The 22672-nt window shown below is 42.2% G+C and overlaps 1 protein-coding gene across 6 annotated transcripts in view; it reads right to left on the bottom strand.

The window, feature by feature from the left end:
- pacsin1b (protein kinase C and casein kinase substrate in neurons 1b) overlaps positions 1-22672 on the bottom strand; it is a 261076-nt gene that overhangs the window by 75194 nt on the left and 163210 nt on the right. For all 6 annotated transcript variants that reach the window (XM_068007332.1, XM_068007334.1, XM_068007333.1 and 3 more), the window contains one exon: positions 19577-19699. In XM_068007332.1, coding sequence (XP_067863433.1) covers positions 19577-19636 — 60 coding nt within the window. In that variant the 5' untranslated portion in view covers positions 19637-19699. The remainder of the gene's footprint in view (positions 1-19576; positions 19700-22672) is intronic.

Genomic DNA, 22672 nt, shown 5'->3' with positions numbered 1-22672 from the left:
AAATTGAGAGTAGGGAGCTGGAGTCTGAATGGCAGTCAATACATGCACAAGAGGGAAACTTTACATTACATGAATCAGTGGTAGAGAACTTTGAGGAAGGGCTGATATGAGAAGGGCAACAAGAATATAGCATCTAAGTGTAGAATATGTCGCAAGACATTATATGGGAAGGGAAAAGGAAGAAAATACACACCCAAGTAGGAGGAGGAGAGGGCTGGAGAGGTGACAGAAGGTATATGAGTTTTGGAAGGCTTTTGAAGGTGGGGAGAGATGTAGCAGGGGAGAAGTTTTAAGAACAGAATTGCATAATGCAAGGCTATGTTGACAATGTTGGGGAGGGAATAAGTGTCAAAAGGATGGAGGCTGTAAGTTGAGATATAGGACTGGAGTAGGTTGCAAAGATGAAGTACAGCAAAGCCGTAGTGCGACTTGTAAATGAGGATGAAGATTTTGAAATCAGTATGTTGGGGGGGGGAACAGGGAACCAATACAGTTTAAAGACATGGGTGATAGATGACCTGGACTCAGCATGGGATAGGACATGGGTGGCAGAGCAGCAGCATTTTGAACAAGTCGAAGTTTACATAGGGCAGAACTCGGAAAGCCAGCAAGGATCAACAGGAATGGAAACGGAGGCAGGATCTAATCAGTGCAAGGAAGTATGCCAGTAGAAAGAATACGATCTCTAATTAACTAGGTTGAAATCAAAGTTAAGTCAGCATTTGACCAATGAGATTCAATGACACTGATTTTTTTTTAAAATGGGACACGATACTCAAAAAGGGAGCCCATAGGTTCAGCGAGTTTTCTTTTCTTGTTTTCGTTCGGAGGTATAATCTTCTGAGTGGGGCATCCTCCAGGCCCTGCAGGTTCAAGCCATAAATGTGGCAAAAACAATCTGTACTGACATACTTCAAAGACTAAAGGAGTAACCACGTGGACTGTCCAGAAGGAGCTTCACTGAAAAGCCAAATGATGATGAGGTCAAGCTACAGAGTCACTTGTTTTATGGAGCAATTTACCCTGTAATAATGCTAAATGACCCTTTGAAATTATTTACATTGATGTTTTGTGCACTATTTTAAGCTGCCCTCAATAGATTACTGGCAACCTTCAAGATTGCAGGGCAAATGTAGCAATCCTCAGAGATGCCCATGTCTCCTCTCTGTTCAAGGGTCTCTGATCAGGCTAGAGATGCAAGAATAAATTGGAACAAACGATAGAATTGGCTTTTGTCTCAATAGCAGTAGGCACTTCAGTGCTGAAGGACAATCTATCTGCAATGAGGCTTGCATATCCAAGTGGTTGATCTGAAGGGATCAAAACAAAAGCCACACTCAAGATAAATCTTTCTAGGGATTGCACATGACTCTGCAGTTCTGTAGCTTTCCAAGCAGCAAAAAGATCTGCACTGCAGTGATATATATTTCACACTGAATCAAACTAAAAATCAATAAATTGAGGTGATTTTGGCTTAAAATCATATTGCACAGCATCTGCATAAGTAAACACAAATCTCAGTCAAGAGCTATTTCCCCCAGACTTTTGCATGCCTGTTGCAGTGTATTAACCTTTTTAAGTACAGGATGGAAGCATCAACTTTTAATTGATGCTCACTTCCATTTCACAGCATCTGCAGCAATGATCTTCTGTAAATACCTATAGCTGAATAGCCAACATATAGGACCATAATATATTCCGAACAGACAGTATTTCCTGAAAAGAGCAAGATAAAAAGATCGACAAAAAAATTAGATGAAAATGGCCTTCACATGTCTGAAGTGACAATGTGAATGAGCTGAACTAGCTTTTTCTTGTTCTTGCAAGATTACAAATGATATATTGACAGAGAATTGCAATTGCAGCCCAAAAGGAGGAAATAGGGATATATCAGGCCTAGATTTCAACTATTACATAAGCTTAAAATTTTGAAGCCATTTCTATTTTGCCCCTCAGGAGCATCATCTAGTTCGCCATAAGCCACGCCCTAGCCAAGATTGGTGACTGTCTCCTCACTGGTCACTAGCAGTTGTGAGCTGGTCTCATCGATTTTCCTTCCTTTCCTCTGTGCATGGAGAGGAAGGATAACTGAATACCTTTGTTGCACAAGGCTGGAAGCACAAGACTGGACCTGGAGGAAACAAGAGGCTGACCATCTGTCTCCAGGATAGTTGCCCAACAGATGAATCGTAAAGCACAGCCAGAACTTGTGCAGTAGTACGATCTTTTGGCCACAGCTCCTTCAACATCAAAAGATGATGTGGTACAGCACACTCAGCAGATGGTTTTGAGTCGGTGTTCCAGACTGTGACTATTTGTGTTCATGGAACTGGATTCCCCATTGCACTTATTTCATACCAATGTAAATCTTGAATCTACGTATCCTTTAAGCTTTCTGTGCTATCTCCTGCTATGAAGGTGAATGTAATAGATAAGGCAAATAGATATCTGTAGAAACTTCCTAGCTTGTGGAAATGGAGCTCTTGTTTTGGCGAGGGGGAAAGTAAAGAGAAAGAATTAAGAAATAATCAGCTTGTGTTGAAGTTGGAGAGGTTTAACAGGTCCTGGAGTTAGTGTCATGGTTTGGATGCATATGGTGGAATTTATTGGCTAGCTGTTGAAAAGTGATGATTTTCCCTTTGTGGAGGAGCTGGGCCAGCATTGTTATTTCCCCTTCTCCACCCACCATACCAAGTTCTGGAGTTGTTCTTGGCACATGTTTCTAGGAGACCCTGTTAAGCCAGATCGGGAACACAAGAGAGCTAACACAAGCAAGGGTATCTCCAGTGATGTACAGAACTTATTCCAAGCTGTTAGAACTATTGCTGCTGCAGGGTGATGGTCGTACTTCCAAAGGCTCAGTTAGGTAGTGGTTTCATGTTATGGCATAAACTGTAGTAAAACTGAGGACTGAACTGACAAACTAATGGCGCATTGAATTGCAACAAGTGGTGCAAAATCTTGGGGCAGTAATCTCACACTGCTACTGCATTAAACTGGTTGGAGTACAATTTAGCTGGTGCAAAAAAAGGTTTGATAAAAATTAGAAGATAAACTAGCACTTGGATGCCTAGCTCTGTGCTGCTGCCTCTGGATTAGTCAAAAATCCCTGTTACAGTGCAAATGCCTTTTTTAATAATTTTGAATAAGGGGTGCTGATTGGGGGTGGGGTGAGGGCACTATTCTGTTGTGTTAACCACAATTTTAAGAACTAAAAAAAAAATGAACTATAGCTTTGAGAGGTTACCAGTCAGAAGCAAAGAGTTGCTTTGAAAACAATACGCAGCTTAATATCTCATTTTATTCACTGGTTTATTTTAAAAAGAACAAACTTGCATTTATATAGCGCCTTTAACAACTTCAGTGCGTCCCAAAGCGCTTTACAGCCTACAAAGTATTTTTGAAGTGTAGTCACTGATGTAATGTGGGAAAACGCAGCAGCCAATTTGCGCACAGCAAAGTCCCACAAACAGCAATGAATTAATAACCAGACCATCTGTTTTAGTGATGTTGGTGAAAACTATTTAACTAGAATAACTGAGTTAATATTTCTCATTCAAAATGAGGGCCAGGCAAAACAAAGCCACACATTCAAAATACAAGTAGAGCTGGCCTCTAAACAGAAAGATCCCATTAAGTACCAATGGTTATAGAACAGATGTGATCTAGTCCCCTACATTGTTGCAACATACATATGTACGAATTAAGAGCAGGAGTAGGCCATTCAACCCCTCAAGCCTGCTCTGCCATTTGATAAGATAATGGCTGATCTGATTATGACCTCAACCCTACTTTCCAGTCTTCCTACTATAACCTTTGACTCCCTTGTTAATCAGGAATCTATCTAACTCAGCCTTAAAAATATTCAATGACCCAGCCTCCACCACTCTCTGAGGAAGGGAATTCCACAGACTCACGACCCTCAGAGAAAACATTTCTCATCTCCATCTTAAATGGGAGACCCCTTATTTTTAAACTGTGGTCCCTAGTGCTAGTCTCTCCCACAAGGGGAAACATCCTCTCAGCATCTACCCCTTCAAGTATCCTCAGGATCTTATATGTTTCAATACAATCACCTTTTATCCTTCTGAACTCTAAAGCATACAGGCCCAACCTAACCAACCTTTCCTCACAAGGTAATACCCTCATCCCAGGAATCAGTCGAGTTAACCTTCTCTGAACCAATTATGTCTTTTCTTAACTAAGGAGGCCAAAACTGCACACAGTATTCTGGATGTGGTCTCACCAATGCCCTGTACAACTGTAGCAAAACATCTCTACTTTTATATTCCATTTCCCTTGCAATAAATGACAACATTCCATTTGCCTTCCTAATCACTTGCTGTACCTGCATACTAACTTTTTGTGATTCATGCAAGAGGACATCCAGATCCCTCTGTACCACACAGTTCTGCAATCTCTTTCCATTCAAATAATATACTGCTTTTCTATTCATCCTGCCAAAGTGGACAAGTTCACATTTTCCCACATTATACTCCATCTGCCAAATTTTTGTCCACTCACTTAACCTATCTATATCCCTTTGAGGACTGCTCATGTCCTCTTCACAACTTACTTTCCTACCTATCTTTGTGTCATCAGCAAATTTAGCAACCATACATTCGGTCCCTTCATCCAAGTCATTGATATAGATTGTAAACAGTTGAGGCTCCAGCACTGATCCCTGCGGCACTCCACTCATTACATCTTGCCAACCTGAAAATGACCCATTTATGCCTACTCTCTGTTTTCTGTTAGCATGGATAAAGGATTGGTTAGCTAATAATGTTACCCCCCACATCAAAGGCTACTGCACTCTTATTTTATGTAGTAGCCTTTGATGTGGCACCTTGTCAAATGCCTTCTGGAAATCCAAGTACACCACATCCACAGGATCTCCTTTATCCACATTGCTTGTTACTTCCTCAAAGAACTCTAATAAATTAGTCAAACACAATTTCCCTTTCACAAAGCCGTGTTGACCCTGCCTGATTGCATTGAGATTTTCTAAGTGCCTTCCTATAACCTCCCTAGTAATAGATTCTAGCATTTTCCCTAAGACAGATGTTAAGCTAAGCGGCCTGTAGTTTCCTGCTTTCTGTCTCCCTCCTTTCTTGAATAGAGGAGTTACATTTGCTATTTTCCAATCCGATGGAACCCTTCCAGAATCTAGGGAATTTTGGAAAATTAACACCAATGCATCTAAAATATCTGCAGCCACTTCTTTTAAGACCCTAGGATAAAGTCTGTCGACCTGGGGACTTGTCAGCTTTTAGTTCTAATAATTTTTTCAAAACCCATTCCCTGGTGATTGTAAATGTTTTAAGTTCCTCCCTCCCTTTCACCTCTTGATTCACAATTATTTCTGGCATGTTATTTGTATCAAGGGGAAGGACGAACCATCTGTGACTAACTAAGGAAGTTAAAGATAGTGTCAAATTGAAAGAAAAAGCGTACAATTCTGCGAAGATCAGTAGCAGGTCAGAAGATTGGACAGAATATAAAAAACAGCAAAGAATGACGAAAAGAATAATAAGGAGGGAGAAATTAGAGTACGAGAGAAAGCTAGCTAGAAATATAAAAACAGATAGCAAGAATTTCTACAGGTATTTCAAAAGGAAAAGAGAGTAACGTGAGTGTTGATCCTCTAGAGAGAGTCTGTGAAATTAATAATGGAGAATAAGGAAATGGCACGTAAATTGAACAGATACTTTGCATCCGTCTTCACGGTAGAGGATACCGTGCCAAAATTGGGAGAGCTGTCCCACAGACTAGTCAAGCAACAGCCCGACATAGCCATACTCACAGAATCATACCTTTCAGCCAACGTCCCAGATTCTTCCATCACCATCCCTGGGTGTATCCTGTCCCACCGGCAGAACAGACCCACCAGAGGTAGCGGTACAGTGATATACAGTCAGGAGGGAGTAGCCCTGGGAGTCCTCATCATTGACTCCAGACCCCATGAAATCTCATGGCATCAGGTCAAACATGGGCAAGGAAACCTCCTGCTGATTACCACCTACCACCCTCCCGCAGCTGATGAATCAGTCCTCCTCCATGTTGAGCACAACTTGGAGGAAGCACTGAGGGTAGCAAGGGCATAGAATGTACTCTGGGTGGGGGACTTCAATGTCCATCACCAAGAGTGGCTTGGTAGCACCACTACTGACTGAGCTGGCTGATTCCTGAAGGACACAGCTGCCAGACTGGGCCTGCAGCAGGTGGTGAGCAAACCAACACGAGTGAAAAACCGACTTGACCTCGTCCTCACCAATCTACCTGTCGCAGATGCATCTGTCCATGACAGTATTGGTAGGAGTGACCACCGCACTGTCCTCGTGGAGACGAAGTCCCGTCTTAGCAGTGAGGACACCATCCAATGAGTTGTGTGGCACTATCACTGTGCTAAATGGGATAGATTCAGAACAGATCGCTGTGGGCCATCAGCAGCAGCAGATTTGTATTCCAGCACAATCTGTAACCTCATGGCCCAAGCATATTCCTCACTCTACCATCACCAACAAGCCAGGGGATCAACCCTGGTTCAATGAGGAGTGTAGAAGCGCATGCCAGGAGCAGCACAAGGCATACCTAAAAATGAGGTGCCAACCTGGTGAAGCTACAACACTAGACTACATGTATGCTAAACAGCAGAAGCAACATGCTATAGACAGAGCTAAGCGATTCCACAACCAATGGATCAGATCAAAGCTCTGCAGTCCTGCCACATCCAGTCGTGAATGGTGGTGGACAATTAAACAACTAACGGGAGGAGGAGGCTCTGTAAACATCCCCATCCTCAATGATAGCGGAGTCCAGCACGAGTGCAAAAGAAAAGGCTGAAGCGTTTGCAACCATCTTCAGCCAGATGTCCGAGTGGATGATCCATCTCAGCCTCCTCCCGATATCCCCACCATCACAGAAGCCAGTCTTCAGGCAATTCGATTCACCCACATGATATCAAGAAATGGGCGAGTGCACTGGATACAACAAAGGCCATGGGCCCCGACAACATCCCGGCTGTAGTGCTGAAGATTTGTGCTCCAGAACTAGCCGCGCCTCTAGCCAAGCTGATCCAGTACAGCTACAACACTGTCATCTACCCGACAATGTAGAAAATTGCCCAGGTATGTCCTGTCCACAAAAAGCAGGACAAATCCAATCCGGCCAATTACCGCCCCATCAGTCTACTCTCAATCATCAGCAAAGTTATGGAAGGTGTCGTCGACAGTGCTATCAAGTGGCACTTACTCACCAATAACCTCCTCACCGATGCTCAGTTTGGGTTCCGCCGGGACCACTCGGCTCCAGACCTCATTACATCTTTGGTCCAAACATGGACAAAAGAGCTGAATTCCAGAGGTGAGGTGAGTGTGACTGGCCCAGACACCAAGGCAGCATTTGACCGAGTGTGGCACCAAGGAGCCCTAGTAAAATTGAAGTCAATGGGAATCGGGGGAAAACTCTCCAGTGGCTAGAGTCATACCTAGCACAAAGGAAGATGGTAGTGGTTGTTGGAGGCCAATCATCTCAGCCCCAGGACATTGCTACAGGAGTTCCTCAGGGCAGTGTCCTAGGCCAAACCATCTTCAGCTGCTTCATCAATGACCTTCCCTCCATCATAAGGTCAGAAATGGGGATCTTCGCTGATGATTGCACAGTGTTCAGTTCCATTTGCAACCCCTCAGATAATGAAGCAGTCCATGCCCACATGCAGCAAGACCTGGACAACATCCAAGCTTGGGCTGACAAGTGGCAAGTAACATTCACGCCAGACAAGTGCCAGGCAATGACCATCTCCAACAAGAGAGAGTCTAACCACCTCCCCTTGACATTCAACGGCATTACCATCACCGAATCCCCCACCATCAACATCCTGGGGGTCACCATTGACCAGAAACTTAACTGGACCAGCCACATAAATACGGTGGCAACAAGAGCAGGTCAGAGGCTGGGTATTCTGCGGCGAGTGACTCACCTCCTGACTCCCCAAAGCCTTTCCACCATCTACAAGGCACAAGTCAGGAGTGTGATGGAATACTCTCCACTTGCCTGGATGATGCAGCTCCAACAACATTCAAGAAGCTCGACACCATCCAGGACAAAGCAGCCCGCTTGATTGGCACCCCATCCACCACCTTAAACATTCACTCCCTTCACCACCGGCGCACGGTGGCTGCAGTGTGTACCATCTACAGGATGCATTGCAGCAACTTGCCAAGGCTTCTTCGCAGCACCTCCCAAACCCGCAACCTCTACCATCTAGAAGGGCAAGGGCAGCATGCACATGGGAACACCACCACCTGCACGTTCCCCTCCAAGTCACACACCATCACTACTTGAAAATATATAGTCGTTCCTTCGTCGTCGCTGGGTCAAAATCCTGGAATTCCCTATCTAACAGCACTACGGAAGAACTTTCACCACACGGACTGCTGTGGTTCAAGGCGGCGGCTCACCACCACCTTCTCAAGGGCAATAAATGCTATCCTTGCCAGCGACGCTCACATCCCATGAACGAATAAAAAAAGTACAATTATTTTAAATATCTGCTTAAAATCACCAGCCAATTTGCTTGGTTAGACCTGTATTTTCCAGCACTTGTTTCTTTCCAGTGTACTTGTAAAATATATTTTATACCAGGATAATCTGGGTGCACAGGTACCAGTGTTTGGAGCAGTGCCCACACTGGATGAAGAGTAACGTAATGCAATCTCTACAGTAAATAGATATAAGAGCCACCATTTTCTGTTGTATTTGAGGAAGCAATGGTTGGAATATTGCAAGTAAAGCAACTCTTTCCCTTCTTTCACCTGCTTTTTAATTTTGGCAACATCAATTTTAAATAAAGCAAACAGTTTCTTTCTGCCCACCTTACAGGCCCCTCTCTTACATGTGCTTATAAAAGGGGTCCCATAACCAGCAGCGTACAACATGATTAATCCCTACCAGTGATTCATTCTTCTCCACAGGTCCCCACAACCAAAGACTTCAAGCCATTCATTTTACAGCACATCCCCATAATCTTTAGTTAGTTGATGCCATAACAAAGCACAGTCCCCTTTACACTTCTAATGTTAAATTTTATACTGGATACACTTGGATGTACTGCACCAGGAATGATGCTGGCTGAATTCATTCAAAATTGTCCAAAAGAGCAAATGCATTTTTGTCTTTCTAGGTTCTATACTGTCAGCAGTTTTAATGCTTTGCATTTATCATCATTGCGTTGACACACACTGCATTTGCAGTGTCTTCATTTGTCATGTGTGTTTAATTACCTGTTCACTAATCTTTGACAGGCTGTCATTCAAATACAATAAAATTCTGCACCCATTGTAACATACTGCTTGTTAAAATCTGTCGATTCCACAGCTTGCCAAATTATAAATGATAACTCCCATTGTTAGATATATGAAACACATATTCTGTCAATGCTGTCTTCTGGATTTGAAGACTTTTATATGTCCAGTTACATTAATTGATCAAATAGAACAAAATGTTGTACTTTCAGGCTTGTATATTAGGTGACCGGTTACACATTAACTAAAAAGGAATTAGGAAAAATTGTATACTTAAACAAGTGGACATCACAGAATTCAATTCCACTCATTTTCAAGAGCTGCCCATTTTTCAACGGTTGAAGTCTGTCAAACAAAAAACTGTCATACACAAACTGGACATTTAATAGAGCAAGAATTATTGAAGAATCTTACCCTGCACATGTCCCACAACAGTAGCTTACACTGGACTTGGTCCTGATGCTATCCATCTCAACATCAAACTTCACCTCTATCATGCGCTGTCTTTCTAATCTTTCTCCCAATCACCCTTTCCTTCTTACCCATCCATCTGGCCCTTTTTTGCAACCTACACCAGCCATCTTGTGGCATTGCCAGTTTGTCCCTAAGTCAAATTAGGGGCAGTTTTGTGCCTGTGCTCGCTAGGAACTGGACTGAGACTGCCAAAACTCATTACACACAGGAGTCTTATAACCAGATAGGCAATTCACCCCAACAACCTGGACTGCATTTGAACACAGGTCCCAGAGGTGAAATGCGAGCATTTAGCCCAGTGCACCACCTAGTTCCTCAGAACAGCATGCCTTAAGACATACGGGAGTGAAAAGAGTCTTCGGCGATAGTGCAAAACAGGCGATAGTGAATCACCAGTACATTTTACACCCCATTGTGGAGAAGATGATTGGGCGGGGTGTAAAATGGGTTGCCGATTCACTAGCGCCAAAGACCAATTTCACCCTCACAATTTCAAATCCTCAGGCAATGCAATGACTGAAACTTGATCTTTTCTTCAATCCTACAATAAAAGTGTTAATTACTTCAATGTCTCTCCCAGTGTCCAAACAGCTATCACACCTTACCTTTGATAGAACATTGAGGTTGAACCTTTCCTCTATTAACATTCTTGGCTTCACTATTAGTTTGGATCTCACATGGAACGCTCAACAACAATTTAAATTTATACAGCGCCTTTAACATAGAAAAATATATCAAGGCGCTTCACAGAAGCATAATTAGACAAAAATTGACATTGAGCCAAAGGAGATATTAGGAGGGGTGACTAAAGTCTTGGTCAAAAAGGTGGATTTTAAGGAGGGTCTTAAAGGAAGAGTGGGAAATGACAAGAAAATTCCACAGCTTAGACCCTGGAAAGCTGAAGGCACAGCCACCAATGGTGGAGCGAAAGGAGTTGGTGTGGGGGGGGGGGAAGAGATGTACAAGATGCCAGAGTTTGAAGAATACAAAGTTCTAGGGAGGGTTATAGGGCTGGAGTAGGTTACAGAAATAGGACGGGGTGAGACCATGAGGGATTTAAACTCTTGGATGAGAATTTTAAATTTGAGGCATTGGGGGGGATCGGGAACCAATATAGGTTAGCGAGCAGAGCTCCTCTATTGCTAAAACTGCCTCAAAGAACAACTTTCAGCTCTACAAAGCCCAAGTCCATCCATATCGTGAATACTGTTCTCATATGTACGAAACCTCTTGCCTTATCTGTACTCCTGGACAAATATGATCATTCTCTCCTTCATGGTCATTTCATTGATACTATGTTCAGAGAAGCTCTAACCTTACCTCGTTTTTCCCATTTGCAAAGACACCATCCCACGCTCATTTCCTCTCCCTTGTAACCTCACTCGTGTTATTAAGATCCATTACACACAGTCTCCTATTCAAATTGTGGATAATCCTCATCTCCCTTTTCCTTCTACAATCCTCAAGCTTTTAAAGCCCAAGCTTGGCATGATCAAATCATTACTTCAATTTAGCTCCTGTAAACCTGGATGGTGTCCTGCACTATGGCCCTTCACTGTAGTTTCTCAATAATAAAAAACACATTTTAACTTTGTAATCTCAATTTTGAAAGGCACCAGTGCTCAGTTTGTCAATTTTCAATTTCTACCCACTCCCATTTTTTAAAACAAGGAGAAAGTTATTCACTGTTCAGACACAGGGCCGGATTTTGCTGTCAAAATAACAGCGAGGCTAATGGCGCTCACTGTTATTTATGTGTAAATGGTACAGCAACTTCAGATGAGAAGATGCGCGGTGAAATGCGAATATCCAAAAGTTGCTGTTTGAGTTGCGCCGCTCCGCCGTTAGCTTTGTGAAAATGGTACCTCGCTGTCTGTCTCACCATTGACATGCAGTGATTGTCATGAAGTTGCTGTATTTGGTGGTAGATACAAACTAAACCCACCGCAGGTATTTAGGGCTAGTAATTAGTAGTGCAAGTACCCTTTTAATGATATGATAACTGTTAATTACAGCCAATCAACCCCTCTGGCACTGAAAATTAATTATTACAAGTGTAGAGTCTCATTCCTTCAGATTTTGAATTTTTCAGGGAAATTTTAAAAATGTCAAATTTTACATTTTTTTCTTACTTTTCTTTTGTCTCTCTTTCTCCCCCTCTCTCAATCCAATCTTTCTTTTCCTCTCTATTTCTCTTTCTGTACCTAATTTGACATAAAATTCATCCTCCTTCTCAGTCCTTCCGCTGTTTGTTTCCCAATCCTTAAAGCTCATTAGTTAAGGAGATATCCTGTTGGTTGCCTTCACTCAGGACCCAGATGCCCTGTTTCCCTCGCTGCGTCATTATCAGCTTGCACTTTCAGCCATTTTCTGGGCTAAAATGCTGAGCTGAAGGGTGCAGGGCAAGTCTAACTAACGGCACACGCAAAGCAACAAAATCTGACCCTTTAGGCAGTCAGTATTTTGTAGGCTTAATACACAATATGCATTTGGCAAAGGATTTGCAGGAATACTTTAGATTCTAGCTGGCATATTTATGCATACACTTAAGGTAGAGTGTGCTCGAGACTCAAAATCCTGTTTGGTCCTTTCCCTGAAGTAGAGCTTTGCTGTAGAATATGAGGCTCTGTCTATATGGTTTGGTGGTTATGGTGGATTTAGTTGCTTGTCTGAACCAGTCTTGGCAAGAGCACTATATCGAGGTTTATGTACTCTTTCCATGCTAGTCTCCTGGACATGCGAGTGGGCTCCCAGGAGGAGGAGCCTGTGTTTTATTGCCCTCTAGGAAAGAGCCCCAAACCATCTGGTACTTCCCCACATCTGACATGCATGCTATAGTTATTCTACATGCACTGATTGGGCTGGGGAGGTTGAGGGGTGGGGGGGGGGAAGGCAGCAGGAGGCTGTGGAAGAATGGGGCATGTTATGCCACAATAGAGGGATACACTATCTTGATGGAAGCAGTGGTAGTTGCAATAGCTTGTATTTGAGAGTTCAATGCCCACTCCCACTCCATAACCAGAGCATAAAATCTAGGCTGACAATTCAGTGCATTATTGAAGGAGTGTTGCATTCTTGGGCAGTGCAGACTTTAAGAGCAGACATTTAACCAAGACCCCAGCTAGCTGATCAGTGGTTCAGGTGAATGTTAAAGATCATTTGGCACTATTTGAAGAGGAGCAGGGAGTTTTTCCTGTGTCCTGGCCAACATTCTTCCTTCAACCACCATCAAAACAAAATGAATTGGTCATTCACTTCAGTGCTGTTTGTGGTACCTTGCTGTGTGCAAAATAGCTGTCTCATTTTGACTACATAACCGGGATTGCAATTCTAAGTAGTTCGCAGTATACGAAATGCTTTGGGACATTTGATCCATGTGATAAGGTACTATATATAAATACAACCCCTTAAGTTCTTGTTTTTGTTGCAAGGGTGGGTCTGCTCTTCGGGGCTGGGTCTGTGAAGATTGCGAGACCAGTCATGGTCCTGCTCAGGTTTATCAAAGAACCTTCTTCGGTGACAAATATTAAAAATGAACAGTTGTAGATACCTATATGTTAGTGTTGCCCTCTAACAGTATCTGACCACTGTTTTAAAAAATTTATTTGTTGCATTTATACAAAGGTATCAATCCTTTAGAACGTTTTCTACATTAATGGTGCTATATAAATGCAAGTTATTATAGTAGGAGATGATTAAGCTGATGGGGAAATCTGACACAACCAAAGGCTTGAGAAGTCATTATAGAGTACAACAGAATGGACTTAAAAGTAGTAGTTGGAACTTTTGCATCCTAATTATTGAATCCTGGTTTGACATGTTGCTAGACACAAGGATAGTCTTTAAAAATGTTACACATCATAAGAAGCAAAGTTTCCCTGGCCTGAATATAAAGAAATATTTACACATTTTGTATCAATTGCCTGGCAACAAGCTCACATACACAGAGTAAATGTAGTCATTCGACAACAGCTCAGATTTTTCTCTCTCATTTAAAAATTGATAAAGTAATGCCATCCGTAGTGCCAAGGGCAAAAAGCCCAAACTCAGAAAGGGATTGAAGGACCATGAACGTATGAGACTTCAATCTCATCAGTCTGAGGTGTGATTGAACAAAGGTTCAGTGTTCTCGACCATTGGACCATCCTATCCCTCAAATGGAAAAAAACAAGTCATCTCCCAATTAAAAAAGTGAAGGAAAAGCCAGTCAGTTCATTGCATTTTCCTCCTCCCTCAGCACTTCAGCCTAAAATCTTTCATTAATTACACCTCATTCAAAATGCTGCTAATCATGTCCTTACCCACTCAAAGTCCTGCACTTCTATCACTCTTGATCTTTCCACACTCCTCCGAGTTCCAGTGCTACTCCACATCATTTTCACACTTCTCGATCTCACATTCAATGCCTCCATGGCTTCACATCACACACTCCTTTACACCCATGTCCTTGCTCGGACCCTATGCTTTTCTTTAACAGTAGTCTGTTCCTCATTCCCATCCTTTTTGCTGAACCACTGGTGCCACTCTTGTGGCCCCTGGAACTCCCTCCCAAAACCTCCTCAAATTTCTAAAAAGTCATTTGAAAACTATTTCTCCTCTGTTTTTATGGTCTTATCCACTAATTCCATCAAGCTGTTCTTCCCTCCTGGTGTTTACTTTTTCCCTCTCCATCAGAGATGTCTTTCCAACATTGGAAATGCCATACAAGTGAAAGGTTTGTTACAGTAATGTCTTGAATTCACTACCTTAGCTTGGAAATCATTGCAAATATTGAGATCAGTTTTAAAATTTACTTTCCACCAATTATGTCATCTTGACCTGACTCAACTTGAAGTAATATTCTGGGTTCAGTTAATCTACAACATTAGTGCTTTATCTCAGTGAGAACTCCTCACCTTATTAGCATTATTTCCAGACTGTAGACTGTGGAGTAGCACTGGAACTCGGTGGAGCATGGCAATAGCAAGAGTGATAGAAGTGCAGGACTTTGAGTGGGTAAGGACATGATTAGCAGCATTTTAAATGAGGTGTAATTAATGAAAGATTTTAGGCTGACGTGCTGAGGGAGGAGAAAAATGCAATGAACTGACTGGCCTTTCCTTCACTTTTTTAATTGGGAGATGACTTGTTTTTTTCCATTTGAGGGATAGGATAGTCCAATGGTCTAGAACACTGAACCTTTGTTCAATCGCACCTCAGACTGGTATTATTCTTGTTCGCCTTCTCTGCACCAGTTCCATTAAATGAATGGGTCAGCAACTCTACACCGACTCCAGTAAATGCTCCAGCTGCCTTTAAAAGTCTCCATATGCTAATTCTGTTCCCTTTGTTGTATACACATGTTGCTCATCCTTTCTCCCTAAATGTAAAGCTTTACATTTGTCAGTCCAGTTATTTATCTGATCTAAATCCTTCTAGAAAATAAGTTAACCATCTCCTTTGTCCCGACTGAATTCTGTTTTAGAGCCTTTGGCAAATTTAACTAGCTTAGAATTGGTTCCTTCATCCAGGTCATTTACTTGGAAAAAAACTCTAATGGTCCAAATACTGACCTCTGTGGATCCAGTTCAACGATTTTTCTCATGACACCTTTCCATTTCCTATTTATAGAAGTCAGACCCAGCAGACAAATTAAGAAAAAAAAAATCAATAATAGGTTCACATTATAGTATGGAAATGCTCATAGGCATCTTTTTCCTTTGCTAACCGGAATAAATGGAATTTAATTTTCTGCAGTCATCTGCAGAAGCATCTGCAGACAATGACTGACACATTAAATCTACTCCTGCCACAGAAATACCCGATCTGTATCAATTGGTGAATTGAGATCTGTTGCATACAGTAAAATTAAGATATCCAACTCATTTTGTGTTTTAAATGCCAAAGTTGCTCAGAAACTTTGCATGAATCAGTCCATTCTGTAGAACCAACATAGGAACAGGAGTAGGCCATTCAGCCCCCCGAGCAAATCCACCATTCTATTAAATTATTGCGGATTTGTACCTCAACATCACATCCCTTGATACCCTTGCTCAATAGAAATCTGTCGATCTCAGGCTTGAAAATTTCAATTGACCCAGCGACCACAGCCTTTTTGGGGGAGATTTCCACTACCCTTTGTGTGAAAAAATGCTTCCAGATTTCATTCCTGAATGTCATAGCTCTAATTTTAAAGATTGTGCTCCCTTGTTCTGTATCTACCCTACTGAATCTCTATCATTTTAAACACCTCAATTAGATCACCCCTCAACCTTCTAAACCCAAGGTAACATAAGCCAAGTTTATGCAATCTGTCATCGCTCGTAGCACATGACTGATGCTTACATCACTAAGGAAGTTCTCACAAAAATATTTTATCTGAGGAAAATGTTTATCAAGAATGTCACAATAGCACATACTGATGACATGTTAATGCACTGTGAATGTGCACCAGGCTTGAAGCTAAACCTAGAAACCTTGGGATTAAAATTTTACTTCTGCCATTTTCATTGATGCTAATATAAACATGGAAAGTGGGAAAATCATCAAGTGCAGATTTTACCACCAAATTCACCACCTACATTCACTCCGGAACCTGAAAGACTTGCCCTCACTCTTTACCCTCCACAAACCATTCATACTTCTCTTCCTACTCCACCACCCTCTGGACACTGCCATTAATCTGTCATTTAATATGAATGATGAACAGCAGCTTTTAATTAGGGAAGGTAAAACTTTACACATTAAGTGCACAGCATGCAGGAAAAACTAAGCATCCTAGTTTAAAGAGAGTTGTGAACTTCTTAAACCCTTCCCTTCCAAAAATAATAAAAATCAAGAATAAATTAAAATGTAATTGTACTGCAAAAGATATATTAGAATCAGAAATGCTGGCTTGTTTTTGAGGAATCTTCATTTGGAATCTTGCATAAACCATTTTAAATTGTTTGAATATTTTGTTAGAGTTGTTCAAGTGTGTCTTTCCTCTCTCAAGTTGCAAATGTAACGTCAGTGTATCCTGCAACATGGAGGAACAATAGGAGCTCTTCACTCCAGCAGGACATTCTAAATATAGTCTGTTTTTTACCAAGTGCCACATCAGCTAATAATGCATTCCACATTTAGAAAACTTTCTATATAACCTTAATTTGAAAAACAGTTATCTTTTAGTTAAGGACCCTGGATTTTATAGAAAATGGACCCAAGGAGAAACTGTCACTTTGGCTGGTTGGATATTATACTATTTTCTACAGAAGTTCAAGCAATCAGCTCAAGGTGGCCATTAGCAGAGGGCTGGGAGGAGGCAGTTTGCCCATTCTCCCAGCTGGGAGAATGAATGACATAGAAACTTTAAAAACAAACATTCAAAAACAGGATCAAATAAAGCTACATAGACATGTAACTTATGAAAAGGAAAAAGTCTTTGGAATAAAATGTCATCTGGATTCGACATTTGTCCTTGAGGAGAGCAGTGAAGAATTACATATTTATTTATTGGTTATTTTTATAGCTCTACACAGGATTCAGATCGAACAATTAAAAGTTTCACTCTTAGATGAAATTTGCATTGTTGCAGAAGAAGTTGATGGAAGCCGATAGATAGCTCATCGAGCAGAACATTACAATTCAAACAAGCATTTTTTTGAAATTGCCACTTGCACAAAAATTATGCCACATCCAGGGTTTTTAAATAGACTTTTGCACAGCCCCATTTATAGGATTCCTCAAGCACCCTCCACCTCCCAGTCTTTGGCCAATACTCACAATTTAGCAGCTAAAATTGACAAATCTGTAAACAGGAAAATACGAAAAATGGGCTCTTATCACGGGCAACTACTATTTACAGTACATAGTGTACACTAAAGTTCACATTCGAATTACATCACACTGCCAACTTAAACAATTTCTTTGGTGGTATTTTCTTTTTCTCCCCCCCCGCCTCCCAGTCATAACCTGTACATTAATAATCCTCAAAGGTACTGTATTTTAACAGTTTGGTACCGAAGGATCACTTATTGAAGTTGTATTAAAATTAAATCTTTTGAAATACAGTTGTATTGATCTATTTAGAGAGGGCTGTAGACCAAAATATCCCTTTTATATTGATTATTCACTTTGACTCCATAATATTAAACATGCGAATTCTCAATGCTTCTATAACTGGTAATGATGGGAATGGTTTAATAGTTTGTTTTTCAGTTGACTCCCAATGAATGATTAATTTCCTTCAATTACAGTTAGAGATTTCAGAATGACAAGTCATTTATTTTATGACTTAAATAATTGCTTTCATTTTTCCCCATCATCATAACTAATATTAGAAGCCAGATAAAGGTTAGGTCCGTTTCAATGTGACTGCAACAGGTCTTGGCTCCTGAATTCCTGTATTTTCGACTGAAATCTGTTGCTCAACCCTATCCCTCCGACAGTTAGGCTCATTTGAACAAGTTAAAATATCAGGAGAGGTATAGGAAGACTGAAAACCTTTAGCTCCAAGCTGAGTGAAAAAGAAAGGGACCTTGTGAAGAGTACAACCCCTCTCTCCCAAACCCCCAACTTCAGAGTGGTAGCACATGAAACACAGGCTGAGTGGTTTCTCACAGGGAGGAAGACTGAAGAACACATGAAGGGGAGGAGGAGGGGGTGGGGTCACCCCAAGCCACCCCCTAATAGCCAATTTGAGAGCCGTATTGATGGAGACCTGCAAACAGAGACACGCGGTCTGGGGATAGTCTATGGCATGTGGAGATCTAGGAAATGTAAAAGGGGAATTGCCATTGTTAATGACCATGCACATTAACCAAAAGCAAGTAGCTGCCTCCTTTAGTGGCCAGAGTGGGATACTTCTCCATACAGACCAGGAAGGTCCTTGGTTCAATGCCCAGACAACACTCAATTACCATGTCATTAGGAGTGCTAAAATAGGCCTCAGCACTGATGGACTGGATGGAAGAGGGGAGAGGAGATTAAAAACATACACAATCGGGGTTCTCCTTTCCCCCTGATGGTTATCCAGTGACGCTTACTGGGTAAAAAGAGCAAGGACAGAGAGGCTGGCTCAGGTGAGATTGTCTCAGTCCAGGTCAAACAGCTTGCTGAAACTGTCTCCAGGCTCACATGAAGAACAGCCATTTGGGTGAGGTATTACTGCAAACCGTGCAGTAATACCTCAGCAAAGGTCAGCACCTTGAAGGAAGGAAAAATAGCAAGCAGCTGTGCATTTTCAGAGGGCATCACATTCCAAATAGTTTATTCATCCATCTAAAGCATTTTTTTTTAAAAGCAAGTTCTGATAAAATCCACTGCACTCGAGCATTTATCAAAGTTTTTATTCTCAATGAATATTTTTTTTTAAAAACATGAACCATTTAAAGTACCTTAGCCACCATAAGTGTACTTTCAGTTTGAAGTGCCTTTAAGTGTATGCATATTATGATCAGGCCATACACACACAGGTTATGTCACAAATAGCTACAGTGGCTAGTGGTTTCTGACTCGCTATTGAACACAGCATTAATACTGAATCATTTCAGTAAAACTGCAGAAAATTTTCTGCAGTGCACACACACAGCTCCAGCACACCACAATTCCTGATGAAATAATACTACCCTTAACAGCACTCGACGGTGTTGTATTAAAGCATCAAAACCCATTAACCCTTTATCAAACTTCTATTGACCCTCATGAGCTAATCTAATGCAGTTTGTTATGAGGAAACTATTGCAAAATTTAGTTTTAAAAAAAAAAAATCAGGCATTGCTTAAGTAATTATCTTGCAATATTCTCATCTTCCAAGTATAGCAAGAAAGTTACAGTACCTCCCAGAAGCTGTCAGTCGTTTCCTCCAATCCACTGGATTCGTCGTACGAGCCTGACATCTTCTACACGACAGCAAGACCTTGAATTATCTGCACTGTTACTGAGCTTCAAATCTTCATGCACTGCAGAGAGAAGAAAATGGCCCAAGCATTACTGAAAGCCTCATGCATACAACTAAAAGGTCACTGTGAACCTTCACAGCTCAATACCCTAACCCTTGTAGCCACTATACATACTGTAGCCTCAAGAACACTGCGTCAACAAAACTGGACTGGGATAGGAAATAAATGCCAAACTGAAAAATATATTTTTTTTAAAAAAAAGAAAAACAAACAAACCTCATCTCAAAGAAATCCCCTCGACGGTTTTGTCAATGGCTAAACCATAATTCCCACTTGGCCTATCCCGATGAGTTTGTGCGATGGAGGCTGTGAATTAGTGCCGAGGATTAATCTCTGCCTGGGCATTAGTTGAGCTATATCCCTCAGAGGACACGTGACAGCCTGCACACAGCTTTCTACACAGGTTCACGGGCCCCAGCAGCACAAGAATTTCAACTATACAGGTTCAGGGCAGCAGCAATCGGGGCAGTTTAGTGTAAATAATGTAGCCGCAGGGATTCCGGTGACATAACTGCTACATAAACAGCTGAAGGGATTTATTTTTCCTTCAAATCGCAGGATGGCAGAGCCAGTTTGCGAGCCTCAAGACAGGATGAATGTGCAATGTTTTGTAGCACTACGTGGTTTCTACATTAGATTTTTAGTGAAAAGACAATCTGGATTTCTAGTTAAAAATTTAACATTTTAAAAAGGTGATAATGCAATGTCAATTTTGTACAATTGAATAAAATTAGTGCAAATGAATTAAAACAAAGGCATCAGTCCAAGGATAAATGGAGCACCTAATTCACAATAGGTTATGTCAACCAAACCCAACGCTTATTATGGAATAGGATGGTAACCTATAGATTTCTCTAGATTTATAAATCTTCAGACTATCCAAATTTACTATTCTCGATGAAAGTCAGATATTTAAGGCTTTTGTATAAAGCCTTATTACAATTCTCAGACATATTCACAGTCAGTGAATTGCTTTGAAGTATTGCGATTATTCTGTTGGCAAATATAGCTGCATTATTGTGCAGAGCAAGATCCCACAAACAGCAGTGAGGTGAAGGACCAGTAAATACATTTCTGCTGGTGTTGGTTGTAGGTATCAGAACTCCCTGCCTTTTAAATATTGGGATATATGCTGAAAGTTAGCAGAACATTTTAAAAAAAAAGTTACACAAATATTCTCACCTTTGCTTCTCTCTCTCTCCTCTGCACCCCCAACCCCCACAACCCCCCAACAAACATTTAGACTTCGACAGCCCCTTCATGTCATCACGCTTTTTTAAAGAGTTGGTGTGGACATATCTACTGCCATCTCTATTCCACTACATAATCTCCCAACTGGAGATTGAACCGCTGCTGTCCGTGTGGTGAAGGTTCTTCCACAGTTCTGTGAGGTAAGGAGTTCCAGGATTTTGACCCAGCAATGATGAAGGAACTCCACTTAGGGAAGTGTCCTTGGCCCAACCATCTTCAGCTGCTTCATCAATGACCATTCCTCCATCATAAGGTCAGAAATGGGGATGTTCACTGATGATTGCACAGTTCCTTTCACAACCCCTCAGATAATGAAGCAGTCGGTGCCCACATGCAGCAAGACCTGGACAATATCCAGGCTTGGGCTGATAAGTGGCAAGTAACATTCGCGCCAGACAAATGCCAGGCAATGACCATCTCCAACAAGAGAGAATCTAACCACCTCCCCTTGACATTCAATGGTATTACCATCGTTGAATCCCCCACCAACATCCTGGGGGTCACCACTGACCAAAAACTTAACTGGACCAGCCACATAAATACTGTGGCTACAAGAGCAGGTCAGAGGCTGGGTATTCTGCGGTGAGTGACTCACCTCCTGACTCCCCAAAGCCTTTTCACCATCTACAAGGCACAAGTCAGGAGTGTGATGGAATACTCTCCATTTGCCTAGGATGAGTGCAGCTCTAACAACACTCAAGAAGCTTGACACCATCCAGGACAAAGCAGCCCGCTTGATTGGCAACCCATCCACCACCCTAAACATTCACTCCCTTCACCACCGGCGCACTGTGGCTGCAGTGTGCACTATCCACAGGATGCACTACAGCAACTCGCCAAGGCTTCTTCGACAGCACCTCCCAAACCCGCGACCTCTACCACCTAGAAGAACAAGGGCAGCAGGCACATGGGAATGACACCACCTGCATGTTTCCCTCCAAGTCACACACCACCCTGACTCGGAAATATATCGCCATTCCTTCATCATCGCTGGGTCAAAATCCTAGAACTCCCTACCTAACAGCATGTGGGAGAACCTTCACCACACGGACTACAGCGGTTCAAGGCGGCGGCTCACCACCACCTTCTCAAGGGCAATTAGGGATGAGCAATAAATGCTGGTCTTGCCAGCAATGCCGCATCCCATGAACGAATGAAAAAAAGAGGTGCATTCCTGAAGGAGGAATCTGCCCTGCCAGTTCCTGTGCCTGTGCCCCCGCCCCCCCCCCACTTTCCCTCTCACATTTTTGAGACACAGAGCCCCGATATTAGAGTGGAGGCGGGATGGCAGCGGGGGGAGGGGGTAAATGGGCATGTGGTTAACCTGCCCATTAAAAAAATGCCCGTTCCCCATGCGATCGCGATTCAATTGGTGCCACTTAACATGGCTTCCGGCTCTGCCATCCGAAAGCTGCGCAGCAGGAGGACTGCGCGCCCGTATCACAGGCTGTCAGTTGGAAGAGCTCTATTTAAAGGAGAATTCCTCCAATGGCTTTTCCTGGAGTAAACACCCACACACCACAATGGAGCAGCACAGGGGCAAGGCTGCTCCAAGGTTCAACGATGCTTCACTCCAGGTGCTACTGGATGGGGTGAGGGGGAGGGAGGAGGGATCTGTTTTACCCGGCGGACTGGAGAAAGTGGCCTGCCTCTGCCACCAAGGCTTGGCTTGAGGTGGCAGAAGAGGTCACCAGCAGCAACATCTTGCGCATCTGGGTCAAG

The sequence above is a fragment of the Heptranchias perlo genome, chromosome 27 (genome assembly GCF_035084215.1).
Source record: "Heptranchias perlo isolate sHepPer1 chromosome 27, sHepPer1.hap1, whole genome shotgun sequence".
In the NCBI taxonomy this organism is placed as follows: domain Eukaryota; kingdom Metazoa; phylum Chordata; class Chondrichthyes; order Hexanchiformes; family Hexanchidae; genus Heptranchias; species Heptranchias perlo.
Note: the sequence above shows the minus strand (reverse complement) of the source record. Positions and strands in the feature narration are given on the sequence as shown.